The following is a 25,723-nucleotide window of genomic DNA, read 5'->3' as shown; positions in this document are numbered from 1 at the left end:
AATTTAATGCAAAATATAATTTTTAACATCCTTTCTCCTGATTTTGAGGTGAAATATGTCTGGTTTCATGAGATGTGCCCAATATTTCAGGCCAATTTATTCTCAAATTTTTCTTGATGGGTAACAATTTACAATAAGGTTTCATTAGTTAACTACTTTAAAGTCCCTCGTCAATAATTGTATCACTTAAAACTCATCTTTGATCACAAAAATGACATATTTAAGCGTTTTTTCCTTGAAAAAAATGTCTTCATGCCTTAAAATAGCTTGAATGTAACTCTACACCCTTGCCTCATTTATTATACGCGGTTCTATGAATATGCAACTTAGCCCCGCCTCCACTCACTCACACCAGCTCAGAGATCCACTTGTTGACGATCACACGTTGACCTGATTGGTTACAGGGTAGTTTGTGACGTCAGAAACACCAGCAATTTCAAACCGCGTTGTTTAGACTGTCGTTGGTTCACTGCAGTTTTAAAGAGGAAATACTCAGCAATGGTGTTGACTTATGAATTTGCACACGGTTTGCCTTAAAGCATATTAAAAACACAACATTAAAAACTTGATTTTCACCACAGGTGGACTTTACCATGAACTAAGAACGAACAATACTTCTACAGCATTTTTTAAATCTTAGTTAATATTTCAACATTCACTAATACATTATGGAAATCAGAATTTGTTTTTGTTAACATTAGTTAATGCACTATGAACTAACATGAACAAACAATGAACAGCTGGATTGTTATTAACTAACATGAACAAAGATAGTAATAAATACTGTAACAAATGTATTGCTCATTGTCAGTTCGTGTTAGTTAATATATTAACTGATGTTAACAAAAGAGACCTTATTGTAAAGTGTTACCTCTTGATGACCCAAGTGCATTTTGGGAACCCTGAGTTCAACATGGACTTCATTTTTACAGTGGAGCATAATGTGTGCTTTTTCTAGCAAAGGAAAATAAAGTTACTCTGTCAACCTGTGACACTGTAAAAATGATCACTTTCTAAATGTTTGTTCTCCTTTTCTTCCCGATGATCTTTCCTTCAAATCTTTTCATCCTGGATTCCAATCACACCCGGATATCCTCCGTCCGTCGAACAATCAACTGGATAAAAAAACGCACAAAAAAACACAACAAAACAACATTTGCCTGTCATCTATCACCTTGCTACGATCTGCATCGCTTCCTCTCCGCTGCCCGATTGCGCGCTGTGTTTCTGCTCCTCTTCTCTTCCTGCTCTCTGGAAAGCAAATGAAGAATCATGGGCTGAGGGAAGTTTCTGTGTGCTTGTGAAAAAGAACAATCTGTGCCAGAGGAAGGTTCTGCAGCAGCTGTGCTGTAGAACATGTTCTCTAAAGGGCTGAAGGAACTTTTCCGGCCCCACTTGCCGCTCACGTTCCGCTAATTTATATTCCAGTCGGGAACCTCGAATATGGGACTACATTGTGAGGTTTCTCGATGCCAGAACTACAACAAACCTACCTTTATCTGTGTGTGCGTGTGTGTGTGTGTGTGTGTGTGTGTGTGTGTGTGTGTGTGTGTGTGTGTGTGTGTGTGTGTGTGTGTGTGTGTGTGTGTGTGCGTGTGCGTGCGTATCGACAGAAGCTGTCAGGGTGGTGCGACTGGGATCAGTAATAAACAGCAAATCATACATGTCGGTATTTTGTGACCAAAGCATGGATGCCAAAATTTTTGTACCTTTTTCTTCCCTTTGGGTCCAGAGAAGATTTTGGAGCGACATGCTGAGCGTTGAAGAGGCGGTTCTTTATTTTTCCGCTAGTTTCACACATTATGACAGCAGTGATCAAAGCCAGTTTGTGCATATTCTGAATAAAGCACACTCAAAGAACCTCTACAAGTTTCAGCAAGACCTCTGTGAGCAAAGGAACGACATAAACCATAGCGCAGGTTCATCCACTGATCTTCACGACCGCAGTCAAATCAATACAAGATACAATAAATGGACTTTCCTGAAGGGATGAGTATTGTACTAACACTAATGACCCGTTTAGCCAAGCAAAAGCATCAAGATGAGACGAATGCCGTCATGTCAGGTGGTCTCACTGTTCAGAAATTCTTCACCTCAGGCTCAGATCTCTTACCTGTTTTTGTGTGTGTGTGTGCGTGTGTGTTCGTGTGTTTCATTATCGTTTCATAAGTGGAAAAATAGGTTTCGGGAAACCTAAGCGTAACCACAACCGGTGTTAGTGTAGCCATGAAGAAACATTGACTGGGCTGAAGTACAGGTTTTAGACGTGGTAGCTGAAATGAGGTTTGAAACACTTTTAATTATCTATACCTTACCAGGCCATTCGTGATATGCCTTTAAAAAATGAAATAAATCCCTATACATGCATTTTTTTTTTGTATCTTGCCATTTCATGAAACAGCTCCACAATATTAATCCTAAATAATTCATATGAAATGAATAGTGTGTCCGGGTAGATCAGGGTCAGCTATTTATATTTTATTGATTTATCATTAAACCGCTCCATTTTAATCAACTTTGAAATGGCCACCTAAAATAGTTCATTATTCTATGTCTTTATGGGAGTAATAAGTCTTTTATTCACATAACTGGTGCTATTGACATAATGGAGTTGTTAGAGAGAGCTTTTTGAATTCACATTTGTGTCTTGGATTCATTGCGTCCAACAAATATTTGTGAATTCAAATTGATTTTTAGTTTAGATGTTTATTTACTGGCCATTTTTACTGTATGTCATTGCAGTATCCTGGGAAAAGAAAAGAAAAATACTTGAGAGGAGTGCATTACATTTTAATAAAGGTCAGAAACGAGGTGAAATGTTTAGTTATACTAATAGTACTACACAACACAAATTAGACTTCTACATTCATTAAGGACATGTTTGACCAATCCACTTTTGCTCAATGTTAAGGGGATTTCTGTCTTTTATTTATGAATGCTGTGGTTTAAGATGACGTAGCCTTTTATTTATGAAAAAGATTTATAAATGGTCATAGTTCAATTGAGTTGTGTTTTGTGGATGGCGTTGCAGCCACTTAATGCTAATTGAGTATTCATGACGCAAAAAAAGTTGTAGTATGATGTACGTTTTCTGAGAACTCAATACATGCAACGTTACATACAGTAACTAATGTTATATAGAGAATCAGTCTATGTTCAAATGTGTTGCATTTACTCTGTTCTGGCAACGTTTTTTCTTAATGTATATATGTATTTTTATCTCTATTAACCTTAAAATATATTTTGCACCCACGTTCAATTGAAATAAGGGGGGAAACGGATGATGAGTTTTCTAAAATTATTTTATAATTCTGTTTTTAGCCGGCTGCCATGAACAGTTAGTCTAGATGAAGATGTGTTTGTAGTCAGGGCCATGAAAAAATGTTTTATCATGTAGAGAAGACTGGACGAAACAAATGGTTTACTGATCTTTTTATTAATGAACTTTAAAATAAAAACAAGACTCAGAGAGATTAAATGAGACTACTTTTGTTTGCTCATTTAAATGACATACTTGCTCAAATTACTGGTGCTCTTCGACAATTTTTGACCGTTTTTTCGAATTTTTTACTTAATCGGAATGGTACGAAACTTTGTAAAAGGAATAAAAATCATGGACATGATTTGAAAAGGTTAAATGGCCCTGAAAAAAATAAAAAGGTCACTTGTAACCCTCGCGGTCAAAAATGACCACATTGGAAACGAAATTCATCTAGAGGAAACTTTTGGTACTGCGTCCAACAAAATCTCACTGGTAATTTTTTAAAGATATATACCGCAAATTTGGAACACAACTTGTTTAGATTTATGGTTTGGATTTTCTTGCAGTTTTAGAGTAATATTTTGAAACATGTTTTGAAAAGTATATATTTCAAATAAAAATTGAAAATAGTATTTTTGTGCATTTTCCTCACAATAAACTTAAACTTATACAACTTTGTTCACTTTTACTTTTCTCACTTAAGAAATAATCTTCTTTAAAAAGAGACCAATCTAAAGTATGTGCTCTGAAGCATTCAAGATTAATGACAGTTTTCATTTTTCTAATTTCATTTTAAGGTCTATGCTCAGGTCTACTTCATAAATATATAATTTAGTACCATAAAATCCCATAAAAATATGAAATATAAGCATTATAAAACTAAAATATAGTACATTCATTTAATTGAAAAACATTTTTTGTCAACCACGCAAGGATCACCAGAGGGACAACCCGACTGAAAAATTTCATTTGGCCGGAAATGGGCGAAAACAAATCCATAGACTTGCATAGAAGTGACCCGAGCCATATATAGAGTTCAGAATGTCATTGAGACTTTTGACTTGGATCCATAAAAAAACTACCCAGAACACAACGACATAGCAACACGGGAAAGCCCACTCAGAAATCCACATATACCGTAGTGTTCTGGTGTCGAGTTTTATGCTCTCAGATTTTTCAGCAGAAAAATCTAGTGTTCTTTGACTTCAAGAAATATTGTTTGGAGTTAAATTCTTGTGGTGAACTGGTGTGAGAATGATTCGACTTCTCCTTGTTTCCTCACAAAAGGCTCTTTTTTTGAAGAGAACAATTCGGCATTTGACCGAGAGAAACTGAACTGAAATGTGCACTGGTCACAATGACTTTAACAGAGACAATGTATGCGGAGCCCCTTGTTTTGACCTGTGGCCGTTTCCTTTAGAAGGAACATTTTTAAAATATTTGCAGCTCCCACTCAGCCATTGTCACTGGTGAATAAACTGATATAACCATTACTATTAACACTTTAGCTGTTTCAAACGTTAGAATCCCGTGTCGAATATCAAAGTAATTCTTAAGCATTTTAATATATAGGCCGTTTGAGTGAGAAAACTCCTTTAACTCAGGGATGACATTGGCTTTGGACCGATGTTTCTTTAAGTCCAGTGATTGACAACTCAATTACGGTCATGTGGGGTCGTGAGCGTTTGCATCAGGATTGTCAGATTTGAGTGAATAGAGTGTATCAGAGCGTAAGCTGAGGTCATCAGGAGGGTCAGTCGGCCATAGATGTCCCGCTCTCTCTAAAGGAAATCTCACAGATAGATTGCTCGACCTGGGGGTTAAAGGTTAACTCAATGTCTTTAGCTTTCTTCAGTCCCATGACATCACTTTAGGATAGTTTTGTATCCATTCTGGCACCTTGAGATTTATAAAGTTGCATTATTTTTGTAAGATTAATCTGTTGCCTTTATGACTTGACTTAGAGTTATTGTCATCTTTATTAATGTTATCTTTTCTTGGATTTCTGAAAAAGATTTGTTTTGTTTATGCAAACAAAGATATTGGGTGTAGTTCAATTGATTCGACGGTGTATGTGCAAGATCTTTTTACGCAGTCATTTATTGCAACTCACAAAATCACCTTTTTCGAAATATTCCGATTTTCAGTTCATCTTTTCTAAGGCTGGCTCACTGTATGTGTGCGTCCTGCATGAGCTTGCTTTCTTCTTTTGAGAGTGTTTTGATTTATGAATCCTGCATATGCATGGCCTTTTGAATTGTCTGAAATCAGAATTGTCAGCTGGTCAATCCTTCAACCAGAAGTCCTTTTCATTAATTAATACTAAATCCCAGAACAGGTAAGCACTCAGTTTTTCTCTCTTTTTGTATATATGCAAGTATGCTTATTTGACATTTGGTTTTGTTTGCTTGTTTGTATTTTTTGTTTTATTGATTGGTTTTGTTTATTTGGTTTTGGTTGCTTTTATTTATCACTTGGTTTTGTTAGCTTGTTTTGTTTATTTGTCATTTGCTTTAGTTTTTTGTTTGCTTATTTGTATTTTACTGTTTTTTATTTATCATTTGGTTTGTTGTTTGTTTCTTCTTTTTGTTTGTTTGTTTTTCATTTAATTTTGTTTATTTGTTTTCTTATTTGTCATTTGGGTTTTTGCTTGCTTGTTTAATTTTGTTTTTCGTTTTGTTTATTTGTATTTTTCTGTTTTGTTTTATGTATAATTTTGTTTTTGTCTCTTTTATTTCTCTGTTTTATCGTATTGTGCCTTCCAGAAAAAAATACCAAGTTATTTGTGATGCTACATAAATATACTAATATTATAATATAACAAACATCATTTAAAGTTGGATTATTCACCAGCAAAGCATGGAGCAACTGCTAAATAAAATTCCCACTAGATAAAGTATAGGATGTTCTAGTTAGCTCATGTCATTATATAATGGATCTATATGTAGTTTATGTGTTGTCTGTATTTTATTTTCAGGGGAGTATTTATATATCGAAAATAATAAATGTAAACTGTGTGACTCAACCTGCTACAAGTGCACTGGACGTGAGAGTAAAGACTGCATCAGCTGCTTGTCCACTCGGTGAGGCGTGAACAAGTCACTTGTTTCTTACAGCACGTCAGCATATCCAAATACAGCTGTAGTGAGACAGAATGTGCAGTGTGTGGGGAAAAGATTTCACTTTTGTATTCTTTGGCAGGTTGTTTGATAATGGGCAATGTGTGCTCGGCTGTGATCCTGGGAAGCACGAGAGGGATGGACAGTGTCATCTTTGCCACCACACATGCCTGGAATGTTCAGACGAGGGGCCTGATAAATGTACTCGCTGTGGAAAAGGTAAACTGAGTCATGACCGCCTCGCTTGGCAGAGAAAAATACAGGCTCTTAACATTGTTTCTATTCTGTTTTCACACAGATAAGTTCGGAGTCGAACGTTACCTCTTTGAAGGGGAGTGTCGTGAAAGCTGTCCAGGGGGTTATTTCCATTCTCCGAAGGGAACTTGTGATCCCTGCCCTCCAAATTGCACCGTGTGTACGTCCACAGGCCACTGTCTCCACTGCACCTCCTCCTACTACCCCAAAGACGGGATGTGTGCCAGACTGCTGTGTGGAGTGGGTCAGTTGCATCATAACTTTTCTAGAATGTTCCTAATGGCTTGCTTGACTTTTTCCTTTGTTTCTTTTTTTTTTTTGTGATTATTAAGGTTCTTGTTACTTCATTTTGGTGTGTGAGGGAGTTTATTATTAAAATATTATTACAATTCTTCAGAAAATCTAATTATCGGATGAACTGTAGGCCCAGTGTAAAAAACACACAATGTTTTTGCTTTTTTGCCAGTATTTTTCACTACAAAGTTCCCAAAATTTCTTATTTTCATTTCCTTAATGCAAAAAAAAAAGTAAATTGCTACAATTGCTACACTACTGTTCATTTTTTTGAATATATATTTTAAAATGTAATTGGTAACACTATAATAACTTTGATTAATAAATCATTAACAAACATTATACAATGCTTAAAGGTACAATATGTAAGATTTTTGTAATAAAATATCCAAAAATCACTTGCACAGTGTGATATATTTCCTGCAGTTGTGTACTTACAATATCCCAGAAGTTCCCAAAACATTTTTATTTGAGAAATTCCTATTTTGATTAATGGCTCGTCCCTGGTCATCGTCGCCCGTCAATGACGTAATATCCGCGTTCTCCCTGGTTTCCACTTGTACTGCCATAGTAACCATGGTGACAGACGTGGACAATTGCGTTACGTCTAGTGGCACGCTCATGCTGTTGTTGTTCCGTTCAAACATTATGGACCATGGCAAGCAGACTTTGGGACAAAAGGAGAAATAAAACGAGGATCAATATCGACTTTGCGTTTTCGAGATGCCAAGAGCTTCACATCCGCGACTAACTTCGACTTGACAGAGACGCCGCTCTTGTATGTACTTTATTAGACAGGTGAGCAAATGTACATAAAACTAATCAATGATATATAGCTCAACATGATGAAATGTTAGAATGTGATCAGTATGTTATTCTAATGTTGATCTAGCTTACTGCTAGTCTCATACAGCCAACAAACTAACACATAGAATAACATTATAACTTTCAGCACACTCAAATGCAGTTTAGTGTGATAGTAACGTTAGACCAAGTGAAACAGCACTACTTTACCTCACAAGTTTAATTCGTCAAATAAACTGACCTGTGTGAGTAGTAATTCAGCACACTTTTTAGTCATTCTTTTCAGCATGTAGTTCGGTAGAATGAAATGTCCTTATTCCTTTATATCCGCGGGACTCGCCACGTGTGGCGCTGATATCTGTCTCTCGTTAGCAGTCTATCCATAATCATTATTAGATCCATTAGCATGACGACAAGTTCCATAATTCCGCTTATGCGTCATCAACCTACGCCTTTGTTATAGTAAGAGGTTAGCGGTGAAAAAAATTACATATTGTAGCTTTAACGGAGTTAATATATATTCAAATAGCAAGAAATATGAGATAATGTTTACTAATGATGAACTTATTAAACATTACATAATGATTAACGGATCATTATTTAATGTAAATTAAAATGCTTACAAATGTTATTAAACTTTCAATTAATATGATCATGAACTTCTTGTAAATCTACAAATGTCATTAAACTTCAGTTTATATAATACCTAACTTTTTTACATTTACAAATGTAGAAATGCAATAAGGTGTTTGGTAGTTATGAGTGATCCAGATGCTCAACTGAAAAATGAACAATATCACAATGACCCCACTTTATATTAGATGTCTTTAACTATGTAAAAAAAACACAGGAAAAAAAACAAAGAAACAAAAAAGTCCATTGTTAGATACAATGCTCTTACTGTGTTGATGTTCTATTGCAAAATACTTTTGCTGCTAGTGAGGTGTGATACGGGTAAGATTAGGGACAGGTTTGGTGGTACGGGTAGGTTTAAGGATTGGTTAAGGGTTCAAGGATTGGTTAAGGGTTCAACAGTGTACAGGGGTCAGTTTCATTACTATAAGGGAACACTGTTCAAACTTTATATTACATTATTTTGATAAATGAACAAGTATTTTCTCCTGTTGATTGTATGATTCAAGGAATATCCTGTTTAAGGATATAGTGTAGTGTTGAAGCAATAAAAGCGTGTTTTGCAGCTAAATTATGATGACAAAAACAATGTGTTGTTTAGCAAGCATTTAGTTAAACTTAACTACATTTTATACAAACGTTATTACAGTAGCTTAACGTCCATTGCCCATAAAGGTGCTAAATGACTAGTAGTAAACATTTATAAACATTTACAAATGATGAATAGACTGGGCACTGCAAACACATGAACAAATAATTAATATATGATTTTTTTAAAGTTTTGTAAAAGGGGTGAATTCAGGTCATTTGGGACACTTTTTCATCGATATCACTGCACATAAAGGCACTAAATGATTAGTAAATGTTTATAAACATGTACTGATAATGAATAGTTTCAACTTTAGATTAGGTACTGCAAAAACATGAACAAACAATTAAGAAATTATTTGTAAATGGTGTAAATAGAAGTATGCATACACACCAGCAAACGAAAATCAAATGTATGACCTCTACAGACTGTTGTTGGAGTTAATGAACATGTTAAAATTAATAGTGTTTAAAATGACTAATTAAACCAAATTTTTTTTTTACAACATTTGTAAATGTAAAAAAGTGCATTAGGCAATATATGCATTTAAGTTTAATGACATTTGTTAGCATTTTATTACATTATATAAGGATCTGTTAATCATTGTGTAATGTTTAAAAAGTCGATTTACACATTAACACGCATATTATCTCATAGCTGTTTGAATATATATTAACTAATGATCCGTTAAGCATTATATAATGTTGGTTAATGATTTATTAATGATTCTTTTAATCATTGTAAACCATCTGTCAAAATCATTTGTAGATTTTCAAGAATTGCATGATCATATGAATTGAAAAGTGTAATGACATTTGTTTTGTAAGCATTTCAATTTACATTAAATAATGATCAGTAAAGCATTATGTAATGTTTAAGTTTATTAAATTAGTAAACATTAACAAGCACATGATCTCATATTTCTAGATTTGTGAATATAATGATCTTTTAAGCATTATATAATGTTTGTTAATAATTTATTAATGAAAGTTATTATAAAGTGTTACCATGTAAGGTATTCACATGTAAGGTGTCACATGATCCTTCTGAAATCACTCTAATATGCTGATTTGGCGCTTAATAAACATATATTATTATCAGTGTTGAAAGCAGTTGTGCTTCACAAGATCACAAAATCTTAATGGCTCTAAAAATGTACATTTTTATTTTTAGATTTTGCAGTACAATGTGACCAGGACATGTATTTGTTTGATTCTCCCCACTTAAAAATATTAAGTTATTCTCTCTCATTTTATGTGCTGTGCTGGATCACTTTAGCCTGCATATATCTGTAAATCTAACTCGCTGGATGTTGTTTGGCTTCTCACGACACCCACTGCTGTTTATCTAATCTTCTTCACAAATTTGTTATCACGGGCAAAGATGTGCCGAGCATGAGGGAAGAGCTTGTCTGCAGAAGTCAGACTGAAATAGCAGCGCAAATGAGAGAGTGGGGAAACAAAAATTCTTATCATTAGTGGCAGACATGTATAAACGGGTCCTGCGTTATAGCCTCCAGGGCTACCACACACACACACACACACACACACACAGTCTCGTCTGCTTTTTTCAAACTCAAACACACTCTTTAACTCTCTTTTTATACATGATAACACAGACACATGATCTAGTTTGATGTACATCTGTTACATGCATTTTTCTTTTTCCATGTTCTCAATACTACTGCTGAATATGAAAGTGCTGACTTGATGCTTGTTCTTGTACAGGTGAAGAAGCCGATCCAGATCATGAAGACTGCGTGACCTGTGAGGAGGGCTGTCAGCATTGCCTCACTGGTCAGTATATTATTATTTGGATGGAAGTGTGAAAAAGGTGCATCACATCTTCAGCGAAAAACAGGACCTCTTTAGTCAGCATTAAGTCTTGAAAACATCTGATTTATTCTGATAACATCTGATCACAATAAAAATGTGAGACCACATTAAAAAGCTTTAGTATTTCACACATTATTATTTTTTGCACTATTATGCACTATTTCATCATTCTTATGTTATTAACCCTCTAAAGTTTAATGTATCATATTTGATATGCAAAATTTGAAGGCTTCTAAATCATCAACATGATCAAAACTGTTGTTATCTACTACATGCCTTCTGTCGTCTGATTTATAGTTTTATTTAATAAATGGCGTTTTAGTATTATTGTAAAAACATCTCCCTTCAGGTTATAAAACGTCTTTTTTGGTACGAAATCTTTAAGGATTTTTATAAACTAAACATAATACATTTTTATATTGTTAGTAATATTTAATTACAATAATTTTTTGGGAAAAGTCATGTTAAAATGTGTATATCAAATATAAAACATCAGGATTATGAGAAACAAATCTCTCATGATCTCTCAATCGTCATTGTATTGCATTACATATATTTTACCCCCACAATAAAAATCACAGAGCTTTGATCATAAATGTGTTATTGGGAGATATAAAGTGACTACTGATATTTATATAGTAGTAGATATTTATAGATATGTAAGTAGTATGTTATAGTGCTATAAAGATCTCATTAATTTATATTTCAAGCTGTCAGAATGCCTTCTTACTTTTTGGCCATATAAATATCAGCAACTGCACCAAATTGTGTTTTCGGCCTCTGAATTATTTTTTTTATAGCTTTTTCCTCCTCGAGTTTGAGCTACATATTCTCACTATTTCATACTATATGAGCCATTAAAGCCTGATGTGTCGAATACGATACTCAATCAATCAATAAAAAAATTAATAAAATAAAAATACATATATATATATATATATATATATTGAAAAAAAATTCTAAATTAGAAAATAATACAAAATAGAAGCATTTTCACTAGGGGTCTCAGACTTTTGGACCCCTTTTGCTGTAGATGCAATATGTCACTTACTAGATGCGTGTGTAGTGCACAAAATAGGGGTTGTGCCTGTCTCACAGCTTCCCGTATCTTTTTTCATCTGTTGAAGTTGTTAAACTTATGAGTTTGTCTGGTCTGTGTCTCCACGTGCCTCCTGCATAGTCTACACTTCAAGGTCTAGGTCAGTCTGCTCACCAGGTGGTGAGACATAGCAAGTCAGTGTGTCAGAAGATCAAGGTGGGAAAAACACAGATAAGCGTCTAACATCAGCTTTTCGGCTCATTTAAATTGGATGAAACGATAAGATAGGAGAGATACTTAACATCTTTCTTTCCAAAAAAAGAAAAAAAAAGATGTGGTATACCGCCTGACACTAGAAACCCAAAAACCTCACACTGGGAGTAGTTTAGTAAAATACCATTCATCGTCGAGCCACGATCTGTCCCCCTCTGCTGGTCAATGTACAATTTCAAGAAGAATGTTTTTTTTGGAACTGAGAAGCACTAAAAGACATGTTTGAACTAAAAGATGTTATTTCTTTTTCTGCAGCAGCTCAGTTAGATAAACAATGTTTTGGCGCACCTCCTAAACGGTTTTATTGCTCATCTTACCCAGGGCTGAAATATTTCGAAACACTTTGATAAAAAGTCAAACCAAGGAAAGTAGTTGTTCTGTATAAATTATTAAGACAATGAACATGTCACAGTATTACGTTCTTGCATCGTGAACTGAATTGCATTTCCAGTCAAAGCTCTTAAATCACCTTGTCATTTCAGTAATCGCTGTCTTTGAAATATATTCCCGTTTCCGTGAAGAGTGCATTAACAGTATGACTTTTCCCTCAGTGGATCCAGAGCATTGCATGTCTTGTTTACCGGACTATTACCAGTAAGTTTGCCTCTTACTTTTTGACTTCTTGAGTGTTTTGGTGTGTTAGTATTTTAGAGAGTAAAAAAATTGTGTATTTCTGCAGGTTGAAATCGAGCTGTCACAAAACCTGCCCTGAGAGGACGTTTGAGAACAAGGAAGGGGATTCGAGGAAGTGTGCTCGATGTGATGATCACTGTCTGACCTGTGATGCGTCTGAATGTTTCCTGTGTGAGGAAGGAATCTTCCTGTCAGGTCAGATGAGGCCTAACACTTTATTTTATCAGTCTGTATTGATGTTCAGGTTTCATGTCTGTACTGTATGTGAGCAACATGCCTTTGAAAGAGAACTTACCAGTCATGGTATTTTCTCTTCTGTCCTTTTAAGTGATAGTTCTCCCAGAGATGAAAATGTATTTTTATTTTCAATTTAATTTAGGTTAGGTTAGTTTTCACTCCGTTTTTGTTAGTTTTAGTCTAGCCCCCCCCAAACCTCCAGTTTTCTAATTTAATTCATTTAGGGGTTATCCTTTTTTATTTATTATTTATTTTAGAGTTAATGAGCAAACAGTTTTATAATATAACATCAAATTTAAAAAAAAATTTTTTTATTTTAGAGCAATGAAAATGTATTTGTTTCAGTTTTTTCAGTTAGTTTGTTTTTGTTTTCTTCTCGTTTTCTTTTCCTTTCTCACTTTTTGTTATTTTGTTTTGTCTTGTATCCTTTCTGTTTGTTTTGTTATTATTATTGTTGTTTTTTCAACTTTCAGTTGGTTTGTTTGTTTTTTGTTTTTGGCTGCCAAAGTTAATCAGCAAGCAGGTATCGTTTAAAAATGTTTAACTGCATTAAATGTCATTGTTATTGCTGTCTAAGTGGCATTTTAATGTTTAATGCAGGGAGTTCGTACAATTTTATAATACACAATCAAAACTCAAAAAACTAGTTTTAGATTCATGAAAATGTATTTTAGTTTTGGTTCCCAGGTGTTAGTTTTTATTTAGTTTTCATTTAGTCCGTTTTAGTTTTCATTGAGTTTGTTTTAGTTTTCATTGTTAATAACAACAGTTTGCATCCATGCTTTAGATTATAGTGAACCATTAAACCTGTACCTAATTTTTAGGGGATTTTATGGTACTAAATTATATTTATGGAATAGTTATGATCCATTTATTACCTGTTAATCACTTTTTTGAGCATGGGCCTGAAAATGAAATTTCGTGTGTGTGTGTGTGTGTGTGTGTGTGTGTGTGTGTGTGTGTGTGTGTGTGTGTGTGTGTGTGTGTGTGTGTGTGTGTGTGTGTGTGTGTGTGTGTGTGTGTGTGTGTGTGTGTGTGTGTGTGTGTGTGTGTGTGTGTGTGTGTGTGTGTGTGTGTGTGTGTGTGTGTGTGTGTGTGTGTGTGTGTGTGTGTGTGTGTGTGTGTGTGTGTGTGTGTGTGTGTTCACATAACAAGTTTCGTACCATTCTGATGAAGTAAAAAAAAATCTAAAAGAACAAAACGTAAAAGGTTTCTGTCAAAAATGACCAAACAGCACTAGAGGGTTAAGCCTTCATCTGGCCAAATACTTGTGTGTTTACTGAAATTCTGTCTGCCTGCAGATGGCACGTGCGTAGCAACATGTAAGGAGGGTTTCTATGGTGACGAGAAACAGGAGTGCGAGCCGTGTCACCACATGTGTCGGACGTGCGGTGGTCCGGAATATGACGACTGTGATTCCTGTGAAGATGACATGTTTCTGGAAAAGGGTCAATGCATAAACGAGAGCAAGATCAAGTGTCCTGACGGAAGCTTCCTAAACAGTATGAAAGCAGTATATTCTAAAAATTCATTTAAAGTATTCATTATTTAAATAAAAGTAAACATATATTATATTATATTAATTTCATTATAAATCTTTTAAAATAAGCATGAGTCTTTATTATGAATTTTAATTTATTTTGTGTGTGTGTGTGTGCAGGTCAGGGTGAGTGTGAGCAATGTGATTCCTCCTGTAGGACGTGTTCAGGGCATGACAAAGAGCAATGTGATTCCTGTGAGAAAGGTGAGCGAAACAATAATGTGCTATAAAATCTTCTTCTCCTGGTGCTCTTTGGATAAGAGATAATTTATTCCATGAAAAAACAAAAACATTTAAAGCCAAGGCATTCAGGTTTAAGAATGCACTGAGAGTTCATTTATGATAAATGTGTGTTATGTGACATGATCACCTGATGACAATATATCACAATATATTTAAACAGAACAAAATACAGTTTGGCCAAAATAGACAACAATTCAAGAAACAGTCAAGTCAATTAGAAAAAAAATCTAACTCTCCATTTAAAGTGATAGTTCACCTAAAAATGAAAATGTTGTCATCATTTACTCACCCTCATGTCCCGTAAGAAAAAGTTCATAAAGAGATCGTAAAACTAATCCATATGAATTGAGCGGTTTAGTCTAAATTTTCTGAAGAGACTCGATCGCTTTATATGATGAACAGGTTTAATTTAGGCTTTTATTTACATATAAACATTCAGAAACTCACACATTAATTGTGGTTGGTCAAGTATGTTCGCTTGACGTGCGAGAACCAATGAGGTTCATTCTCATGTTACGCAGCACGTTTGAGCTTCTGCAAGAACCAATGAGGTTCATTCTCATGTTACGTAGCACGTTTGAGCTTCCACAAGAACCAATGAGGTTCATTCTCATGTTACGCAGCACGTTTGAGCTTCTGCAAGAACCAATGAGGTTCATTCTCGTGTTACGCAGCACGTTTGAGCTTCCGCAAGAACCAATGAGGTTCATTCTCATGTAACGCAGCACGTTTGTGCTTCAGCAAGAACCAATGAGGTTCATTCTTGTGTTACGCAGCATGTTTGAGCTTCAGCAAGAACCAATGAGGTTCATTCTCGTGTTACGCTGCACGTTTGAGCTTCAGCAAGAACCAATGATGTTCATTCTCATGTTACGTAGCACGTTTGAGCTTCCGCAAGAACCAATGAGGTTTGTTCTCACGCGTCAAGCAGGTTCGGTTGAGCTTCTGTTTATGTTCGCTGATCAGTGTTTAAATGTGAATAAAAGCCTAAATGTAATCTGTTCATCAAATAAAGTGATCGAGTCTCTTCAGAAAATTTTGACTAAACCGCTCAATTCATGTGGATTAGTTTTACGATGTCTTTATGAAATTTATGAATCGACAAAGTGCGTAGCTGAAGATGAATTAGTCTTACGGACTTGGAACGACATGAGGGTGAAATAAATTATGACTTTTTTTTTTTTTTTTTTGGATGAACTAACCCTTTAAACTTCAATAGCTCCTCCAGTGTACATATTTATCAGTATGAATGTGCAGAAAAACATTATGGATATACTAGTAATCTATATGTCATCTACATGGGTGTTTGTCTGTCTCTACAGGCATGTTTCTTACCAACAGCCAGATGTGCGTGTCCGTTTGTCCACTTGAGACTCATGGGAACCAGACGAGTGGGCGCTGTGAAGATTGTTCAGCAGGCTGTTTGACGTGTCAGGACGCCCATAAGTGTTTGAAATGCAAAGGTGGTCCTCCGCTCTATCTGCAGGATGGAAAATGTGTCCCTGAATGTAAAAGGTAAAAACATTCCTTAAAAACTCATAAAATGCTACATATTCACACACATAATCTCATGCACAAACACTTTGCACTTTTCTGTCGTGAATAGTATACATTGCGATAAATCCTAAAGAAGTATTTTTAATATTATTTTTAGTCTTTCAACCATTTTTTGTTGTTGTAGAGAAAACAGTTTTATTTTATTCAGTTGTAGAGAAAATTCAGTTTTATTTATTTTTATTTCATTTTTAACTGTAAACCTTTTTTAAACCCTCAAAAGTTAATTGTACAGAAATAAAAAAAATTGATTGAATGACATTTATTGTTACTCCCATTCCCTTTAAAAACCAGTTGCGCTTGCGCCGTGGCGGATTGCTATTTACATGATAAAATTTGCAAGCGGAAAGAGGAAATGGATCTGCTCGTGCACAAGGTTAAAGTGCGCAAGCAGATCATCTACGGGACAAGCCGGATTCCACCATATCTTTATATACACAATAATAATCTTTTACATTGTAATCCTTTTATTTTTAATATTTGGCATGTTTGCTGCTGCGCGTCCGTGTGTGTGTAATAAGCAATGTGTACACAAGTTGTGCACTCGCCTATAGGCAAATAGCCTATTACTAATGTGCCCTTTAAATAACAAAAATAAATAAAATTCTGCTCCATTGACTTTAGACCAGGTCTGTGTTGGTCAATGGCGCAGTCTATTTCAGTTGCCTCAAAATAGCAACGCGCCAACAATGCGCCTGAACACACCTCGTTTTTAGACCAGCACACCCATGGGTGCACAAATGGACGCAAATGCATTTGCTATTTAAACAACGTGGCGCAGGATGTGCAAATGATAACTGCGTCGGGCTGAAACTAGCAAAAAACACTTACATCGTGCCTGGCACTGCATTGCACCGGGTGTATGAAGGGGCCTTAAAGTAGTGCATTTAGCTAATAGAACATGACAAATGGTTTTGCGAATCAAGACTCAATTTTATTGTCTAGTACTATTATACCTGTGCAGCATCTTACTTCATATTCAAAAGTATGTACAGTACCATACGTTCCCATTACCGGCGAGGTGTATGTTGAAGTATGTGAACTGGAACACAGCCACACATTAACATACTTTTTCAATGACTGGTCATATAATATCTGTGGCTTCCTCGCAGAGGTTACCCAGAGGCTGATGAATGTCACAGCTGTGCTGCGGGATGTGCTTCATGTCACGGAGAAGCCAGTTATTGTCTGAGCTGTGAGGAAGACTACCTGCGTCTCAAACACACCTGTGTGCATCACTGCCCTTCAGGGCACTTTGTTAAGGATGGAGTATGTGAGCTCTGTCCAAACAGTTGTGCCGAGTGTGACCAACCGGGCAAATGCAGTGGTGAGGTTCTCAACATTATTTATCAAAGATTGATTTATTTGATTTTATAATAATAACCACTGAACTGTAGCGTTTACTGTTGTCCAAGGCAAGTCATTTCCTACACAGCTACACTACTAGTCAATAGTTTGGAATAATTAAGATTTTTTAAAGAGGTCTCTTTAAATTTTTAATTTGAATATTTCATAATGTTACTGTTTTACTATATTATTGATTTTTTTGCAGCCGTGGTAAGCATGAGAGACTATATATTCTAGACGTTCCTTTTTCTTCTCTTTTTCAAGCAATGAAGTGTGGCACTACCTCTCTCAAACTTAGTTCTTTATCTTTCTCTTGCTTTCAGAGTGTAAAGAGTACTTCTTCCTGCATGAGGATCAGTGTATTGTTGACTGTCCTAAGGGGTACTTTACAGATGTAGAGCAAAAGAAGTGCAAGGCTTGTCACAGTGATTGTGCAACATGTGACGGACCTGATGATGATGACTGCACCTCCTGCGAGGCTGGGTATTTCACGACTTATGTACGTTACAACGGAAAGTGCCTGTTCCACTGCCCATCAGAAACATACCTGGAAGGAGCAGAGTGTCGAGGTATCATACTTATTCTCCTTTATTTATGGGTTTATTGCCTCAAATTGATAAGATGGTGTTGGACAGGAAGGAGATGCATGTGCAATGCTGTGAAACGGTCTTAAAAGGTATAAGGTCTAATGAAAATGTAATTGTTGTTATATTTTGACTCTTTCTTTATCAACTTGTGTGATCAGTTGATCTTGTGTGTGTGTGTAAGAAGAGAACATTGAAAATGTTATGCAATTATGTGATGCAATAGTGTATGTAATTTAATAATATAGAAAATGCATAACAAAAATATTAAATAAATATAAAAAATTATACAAAATTACATTATATAACAAAATCTCTGGTCCTTAAAATAGCATTCATGCAAAAAAATTATATTTGTATTTTGAGTGTGAGAGAGAGCGAGGGCGGGCGATTGTGGGCGAGGGTGAGTGGGTGAGTGAGTGAGTGAGGGAGGGAGGGAGGGAGGGCGTGAGTGAGGGCGTGTGTGAGGGAGTGAGTGTGGGCGTGGGTGGGTGAGTGAGTGATTGTGGGCGTGAGTGGGTGATTGTGGGCGAGAGTGAGTGAGTGATTGTGGGCGAGAGTGAGTGATTGTAGGCGAGAGAGAGACAGTGAGTGCGACAGTGAGTGCGACAGTGAGTGATTGTGGGAGACAGTGAGTGCACCAGCGAGTGCGAGAGTGAGCGAGTGATTGTGGGCGTGGGTGAGTGAGCGAGTGATTGTGGGCGTGGGTGAGCGAGTGATTGTGGGCGAGGGTGAGTGAGTGATTGTGGGCGAGAGTGAGTGATTGTAGGCGAGAGTGAGTGCGAGTGATTGTGGGTGTGAGAGAGAGAGATATTGTGGGAGTGAGCGAGTGAGTGAGTGTGGGCGAGAGTGTGGGCAAGAGTGAGTGAGTGAGCGAGTGTGCGTGAAAGAAAGAAATGTCACCTGGACATGTTTTGGTAACATTCAATCTATCATGCTATCATGATAGTCACACCATAACTGTTTGCTGACATCAAATATGTCTGTTTTTTAGAATGTGACAAGTCCTGCCTGACGTGCTCAGGTCCTCACCCATCCTCGTGCCTCACCTGCAGAGCGGACATGAGGATAGATGTTAACGGGCACTGTGAGTTCTTCAGCGACTGCTCTCTGAGCACATTCATGGGTGAGGACGGGCAGTGCCAGTCGTGCCACAAGAGCTGTCTCCGCTGTTCGGGCGCGAGCAAAGAGCAGTGCCTCAGCTGCAGCCCCAAAACCTTCCTGCTCAGTAAGAACTCACTTAAACACCAGACTTCATTTTCCAGTGTGGTAACACAGACAATGAAATTAAACTTCTCTAAAATAATTAATCTAAGTAACAAAAACTAAACTGAAATGTGAAATGAGTTTTAATAAAAGTCTTAAGATAAATAAGCTTCACAAATGCTGTCACTTATAAGTTCAAAATACAAGATGTCTGAAGAGCTGCACTGTAATATTTATAGAAATGCAAAGTTTACCATTATACATGCTCAATGTAATATGTTGTACACATTATTTTGGTCATTTGTCAGATCAAACGTGTGTGTCCACGTGTCCCAGTGGTTACTATGTAGATGAGGACAAGCAAGAGTGCATTCAGTGCCACGTGAACTGTGCGTCATGCCGTGGACATCACAGTAATGACTGTGTAACCTGTAAACCAGGCCTGCTTCTGCTCGGACACAGCTGCTTCACCTCCTGTCCTCCAAAGTATGATATCAATATTTAATGATTTTTATTTATTAAGAAAAAATCAAGCTAGGTTTTATTTAAAGTGCCACTACTATGCTATTTTAAAGGTTCCTTATTTTGTTTTGAAAATAGATTTACATGCATCCAAGTTTCAAAAAACACTTTCTTATAATATACATTGTGCATCACTTCATTTCTTAAAGAGTCTGAGTGAAAACGGTTTGTTTGAAGATTCAGTCTCTCTAAACCCCTCCTTTCCGAGAGCCTGCTCTGCTCTGATTGGTCAGATGGTCGAGTCTGTTGTGATTGGTCTGCTGCTTACAGCGTGTGTCGGAAATGAAACGCCTATTACCATATCTGAATTTCCGCTCCGAAGGCTTCCACAGCGCTTGATGCACAGTGATACAAACAGTAACTATGTAGCTGGTTTTTCAATATCAATTCCAGCAGGAGTCCTCATTGTTTTGAAATGCATGCAAAGTGGATTCCCAGCGCTGAAAACAGCTTCTTCTGGACATTTCAACAACACGAACCAAACTCTTCCAGGCCTCAGCTACAACTACAACGTGTTTGAGGGCGGGTCAAAGTAGACGTTGTTCACGGTCAGCCAATGAAGAGCATGGGCAGGCATTATGCAAATTTGTTACATTGTTATATAGGTATGTAACAGGAATCGAGACTAGAATTGCTGATGACTCATTTCATGCAAAAGCAACAATTGGAGTGTTCCAGGATCTGCCGTCATTACAGTCCTGCACTCATGTCATTGTGCGCTTGAGTAACGCAGTCTCAGTTGTGGGAGGACTGTCTCTCTAATTAGTATGCTGTATGTCACTTCGGATGAAAAGCTCCAGCTAAATGACAAGTTACTGACATTCCTTCCAATTCCTTCCTTCCTAAATGAGCCATTAGGAGTTGAAGTACTAAGCAATTTATAATGTTACAAAAGATTTCTATTTCAAGTAAATGCTGTTATTTTGAGCTTTCTATTCATCAAATAATCCACGATGTTAAGCAGCAACTGTTTTTAACAATGATAATAATATCTATGTGTGTGTGTATATGTATGTATATATATATATATATATATATATATAAGTTGTTCTCGAAATTATTCCACCCCCATTGCAAATTAGTTTATTGGCAAAATGTACAGACTTTCAGTTGTTTGCAATGAACAAATCATACAAAAGTAATTAAAACAGCTCAACACAACATATTTTTCAAGTGCTTTCCCCAAATTCAACTGAAAATGCAACTTTTAATGACTTCTGCTGTCTCAAAATTATTCAACCCCTTCATGGCAATCTTCTTTAGTACTTTATTACCCTTTTGCTGTCATGACCTGCTGCAAATGAGATGTATAACCAGACACCAGCTTCTGGCAGCGTTTCTGAGGAATCTTAGCCCATTCCTCATGAGCATTGGCTTCCAGTTCAGTAATATTCTTGGGTGCTGCCACCAGAGATTTTCTATGGGGTTCAAGTCAGGTGACTGTGATGGCCACTATAGAATCTTCCTGGACTTCTTCTTCAACCAAGCCGGAAATTGAGGTATGCTTGGGATCATTGTCCTGTTGGGAGGTCCAATGACGCCCAAGCTTCAGCTTCATTGACGGCATGAGGTTTTCTCCTAGGATTTCCTGATATAAAAAATGAATCCATCTTGCCTTCCACACACTACAGGTTTCCAGTTCCAGAGGATGCAAAGCAGCCCCAGAGCATCACAGAGCACCACCATGCTTAACTTTAGACATTATTCTTTTCTGCAAGAGCCGACTTTTCTTGTGCTTTTGGGTCAGTAGTGGTGTACGTCTTGGAGTTCTGGCATGGAAACCGCATGCGTTTAGCACGCACCTTACTGTGCAAGCTGAAACATCAGTGCATGTTGCCACCAAGTCTCGCTGCAGGTCTTTCACAGTCACTGAAGAGTATTTCTGAACCTGCCTTCTCAGAAATCTGGTTGCAGCCGTTGATAGCTTCCTTTTTCTGCTCCGTCCAGGTAGTGTGACCACTGTTCCTTTAACTTTGAACTTGCAAACTATGCTTCCAATGGTGTCTCTATGAACATTTAGTGCCTTCGCTATCTTTTTGTATCATGTTCCTTGTTTGTGAAGGGCGAAAATATATTCTCTTAACTTTTTGGACCATTATTTTGAGCCATATTTCTAACATGCTGTCAAACGTGACACTCAACAAAACTACCCAGTTCAGGTATTATGGCTCAAGCACACCTGGTGCAACTAATGAAGCCCTTGATTATTTAAATCATGTGCGCTTGAGACAACACCAGATTTGCAGATTTGTGCTGTTGTAAAGGATTTTATTCAGGGGGATGAATCATTTTGAGACTGCAGAAGTCATTAAAAGGGGTTGATCAATTTAGATTACAACTGTGTATATGTGTATTTGTACACTTACAGGCGCCAACATTTTTAAATGTAAATAACAAAATGACAATAGCATTAGCATAAATAAACGGTTACTTCACCCACAATAGACCTTATTCACAGCAGTGCCATCTTTTTTTTTTTTTTTTACAGGAATGAAAGTGAGGCTCTGAGGGATGGGTTGTACTGCTATTTAGTGTTTTTGGATTGTTCTGCTGACGAAACGACTTATTCATTCAAAAATTCAATTTTCAACTCCTTAAACTATATAATAGAGAGTAGATTGTTGAAAGGCCATAAATGGACATTGTGGATCCTCTGAGGGGTTTTCCATGTGTCATAAGACTCACATTAACAGACAGTGCTGTTATCACTATCACTGCTCACCAGAGCATGTAATCCTTTTCTAGCTGAAACAAATATTTTACTATTTCAGTTTGCATCCATTTTGTGCAGCAAGATGTCCCATAACTGCCAGAGAGGTTTTTTTACTCCACCTTCTGGAGGATTTTAATAGATGCTTTTTTTATTTACAAGATAGTGATATTATCCTATTCTAATGTGTATTGATGGGAAAAGAGAGAAACTGCAAAGTGATACTTGAAACACAAAGGCAGCAAAAGTAGATATTTTGCATAAGCAAAGGTGAAATATATAGTTTAGGATTCATTATACTGAAACTTTTGCCACATTGATCAGAATCAGTTATTCCAAAATGCCGTGTAATAATAATGCTAACCGAAATGCTTTTGATGCAACTAAAAATGTACACATTTTGTGATTTATTAATTCCCAATATAAAAAAAAAACATTATTCTATAACCCATATATGTATTTCCCCTGCAGTTTCTTTGCAAATGCCAGCAGAGCATGTCAAGCGTGTGACCACACATGTGAGGAATGCCTAGGAAGCAGCGGTTTCTGTCTCAGTTGTAGAGAAGGATACTCTTTGTTGAGAAAGTCCGGACAGTGTCTTCAGACTTGCCCCTCGAACTATTTCCTTCACTCTGTGGACAGAGAGTGCAAAAGATGCCACTCCACCTGTAAAACATGCAAGGGTAAGACTCATCACATGACTACAACCCTCTACTGACACATGTACCATTGTTTGTCGCAGTGTTGTTCTTATATTCATCATTCATCAGTTTCAGTAAAGTGAGTACATATCAAACGATCTGAAACAGACAAAGCAATAATAACACATGGTAAAAACATTGTTACTCACACTATGGGCCTTATCATACATCCAGCGCGTTGCAGCGCCAGGCGCGACGCAAGTGTTTTTTGCTAGTTTCAGTCCGACGCAGTTATCATTTTCACGTCCTGCGCCACGTTGTTTAAATAGCAAATGCATTTGCGCCCATTTGTGCGTCCATGGGCGTGCTGCGTCTGGTATTTTGAGGCAACTGAAATAGACTGCGCCATTGACTTTAGAGCAGGTTTCAGTTGGTCAATGTCGCAGTCTATGTCAGTCGCAATATATTTTTTTGTTATTTAAGAGCGCGTTAGTAATATGAGCCTATAGGCGGGTCCACAATGCACATTCACTTTGTCCCATAGATGGTCTGCTCGCGTTTTTAACCTCGCGCATGAGCAGATCCGTTTCCTCGCTACAGAAGAGTTCAGTTTTTCGGCATGCAAATAGCGAATCTGCCATGGCGCGAGCGCAACTGGCTTTTAAAGGAAGCATTTAACTAGCAAAAGTGGATTCGGACCACTTTTGCTTGTTTGCCTAAGTGCACTTGCGCTGTGCGCTTTACCATGCCCTTAAATCGTTAAAATAGGGCCCTTAATCTTTTTTTTCAGGCTCTCTGAAAAGCCTGCGTCAAACTGTGTCTTGTTCAAAAACGTAATCCACAGTAAAAAGATGCGAATTACCGAACAATGCCTTACTGGAACATTGTTAAAAATAAAGTTCATCCTTGTTTTCTTAATGTTAGGATCACAAGAAAGGCAATTCAAAGACTGTTTTTCCACAACTTGGCACTTCAAAACGCCTTGTAATCCTAGAGGTATCTTTATGGTTTTGTAGCTGGAGTAATCTTGTGTTTGTGTATTAACTACTACATGACGTGTGAATCAGTGGGCGGGGCTAAAGAGGCAATGATGTAGAAGTAGGTGTTGATCTTCTGCAGAGGCGTTCTTTCGTCACACTATTACGTCATACTGAGACAAAATCTGAAACAAGTCGCTTTGGGGGCTTAGTTTCAATAAAAGCTGTTTTGGACTAAAGAGGAAACTTGCAGGATATTTTCATAGGTCAATGACATATGCCAAAAGATCCGCAGATTGATTTCTCAATTCATGATGCCTTTAAAATACTCACTGTTTCAATAGTATAACCACAAAGATGTTAGCAATATGATGTTAATTTATTTACACTTGGTTTTTAGTGTAAAACAATCACTTGCTAGCATTTTCTGTGTAAAGTTTTATTAATTGTACAACGTCATTGTCATGGCAACATAATGGCTAAAATGACTAGCTTTACATTCTACTTTCTACATTTAAAGCCTCCCAAATTTGGCCCTATTCAAATCCATTGCAAGTCCCTAACCATAACCTTGATTTTTGCTTCTTTACAAACAAACAAGGGACAAAATAATTGTTTGTATCAGAGTGAAGATATGATTTGAATACCTCAACATGATTAAACTAGTCTGTTGTGTCATGTGTGATCAGCAGGCTCTGGGGCGATCTTCTGTACATCATGTTATGACGGTTATAAAATGTTTGGAGGAATCTGCTCATCTACATGTCTAACCGGAGATTATCCCATTCCTGTGGTAAATGTTTTTTAAAATACATTTTTAACAAATCAGTCATGTACTAATCTTACTATACGGGGTGTACTTTCAATGTGGCACCAACACCTTTCGAAATGTAATTTTCTCTTTGTTTGTTTATCTTTTATTCACTTCCAGAATTCTTAGTCATTAAAAAGTACACTTAATAGTTAATAGTTGAGTGTGTGGACACACCTCTTTTTCATTAATGGATTTGGCAAGATAATTTATTCTAGACTAATTTTCTTTCCAACATTCTTTGTGCTTTGCATAGAATAACACATGTGGAACATGTGACCCATCCTGCACTGAATGTAAAGGCCCGGGACCCTACAACTGCACCTGGTGCCCTGTTCTTCAGCGCCTCTCGGAGGATGGGAGGTGTCTTCCCTGCTGTGGAGAGGAAACATTCATGGATTCCTCAAGAATCTACTCGGAATGCTGCCAGTGCCACGAACTGAATGGTACAAGCTCTAAATGAATTCATTATTTGATTATATGCATCATAGTGATTTCGTTTTTACTGACAATATATAATGTTAAAAAAAATATTATATAAATAAACGATTATTTTTGTTCATTTTTGATAATTTTGTTTATTTTTCCATTTTAATTATAGTTGAGGTTTTAGTT

At 36.7% G+C, this 25,723-nt stretch overlaps 1 protein-coding gene across 4 annotated transcripts in view; it reads left to right on the top strand.

The window, feature by feature from the left end:
* The window catches only part of pcsk5b (proprotein convertase subtilisin/kexin type 5b), a 69,350-nt gene that overhangs the window by 40,339 nt on the left and 3,288 nt on the right, over nt 1-25,723 (top strand). The window contains exons 21-36 of one of the 4 annotated variants that reach the window (XM_082187718.1): nt 6,240-6,345; nt 6,464-6,600; nt 6,680-6,880; nt 10,684-10,752; nt 12,655-12,697; nt 12,783-12,931; nt 14,275-14,475; nt 14,634-14,717; nt 16,079-16,271; nt 17,423-17,637; nt 17,981-18,226; nt 19,236-19,469; nt 19,756-19,933; nt 23,151-23,362; nt 24,990-25,090; nt 25,365-25,554. In XM_082187718.1, the coding sequence (XP_082043844.1) occupies nt 6,240-6,345; nt 6,464-6,600; nt 6,680-6,880; nt 10,684-10,752; nt 12,655-12,697; nt 12,783-12,931; nt 14,275-14,475; nt 14,634-14,717; nt 16,079-16,271; nt 17,423-17,637; nt 17,981-18,226; nt 19,236-19,469; nt 19,756-19,933; nt 23,151-23,362; nt 24,990-25,090; nt 25,365-25,554 (2,559 nt within the window). Of the gene's footprint in view, nt 1-1,259; nt 3,895-6,239; nt 6,346-6,463; nt 6,601-6,679; nt 6,881-10,683; nt 10,753-12,654; nt 12,698-12,782; nt 12,932-14,274; nt 14,476-14,633; nt 14,718-16,078; nt 16,272-17,422; nt 17,638-17,980; nt 18,227-19,235; nt 19,470-19,755; nt 19,934-23,150; nt 23,363-24,986; nt 25,091-25,364; nt 25,555-25,723 lie in introns of those variants that run through there. The other 3 variants (XM_082187717.1, XM_082187720.1, XM_082187719.1) reach the window with 3 other exon arrangements.

The sequence above is a fragment of the Leuciscus leuciscus genome (assembly GCF_965113295.1).
Source record: "Leuciscus leuciscus genome assembly, chromosome: 13".
In the NCBI taxonomy this organism is placed as follows: Eukaryota; Metazoa; Chordata; class Actinopteri; order Cypriniformes; family Leuciscidae; genus Leuciscus; species Leuciscus leuciscus.
The sequence above is the reverse complement of the archived record's forward strand: the minus strand, read 5'-3'. Positions and strand labels throughout refer to the sequence as shown.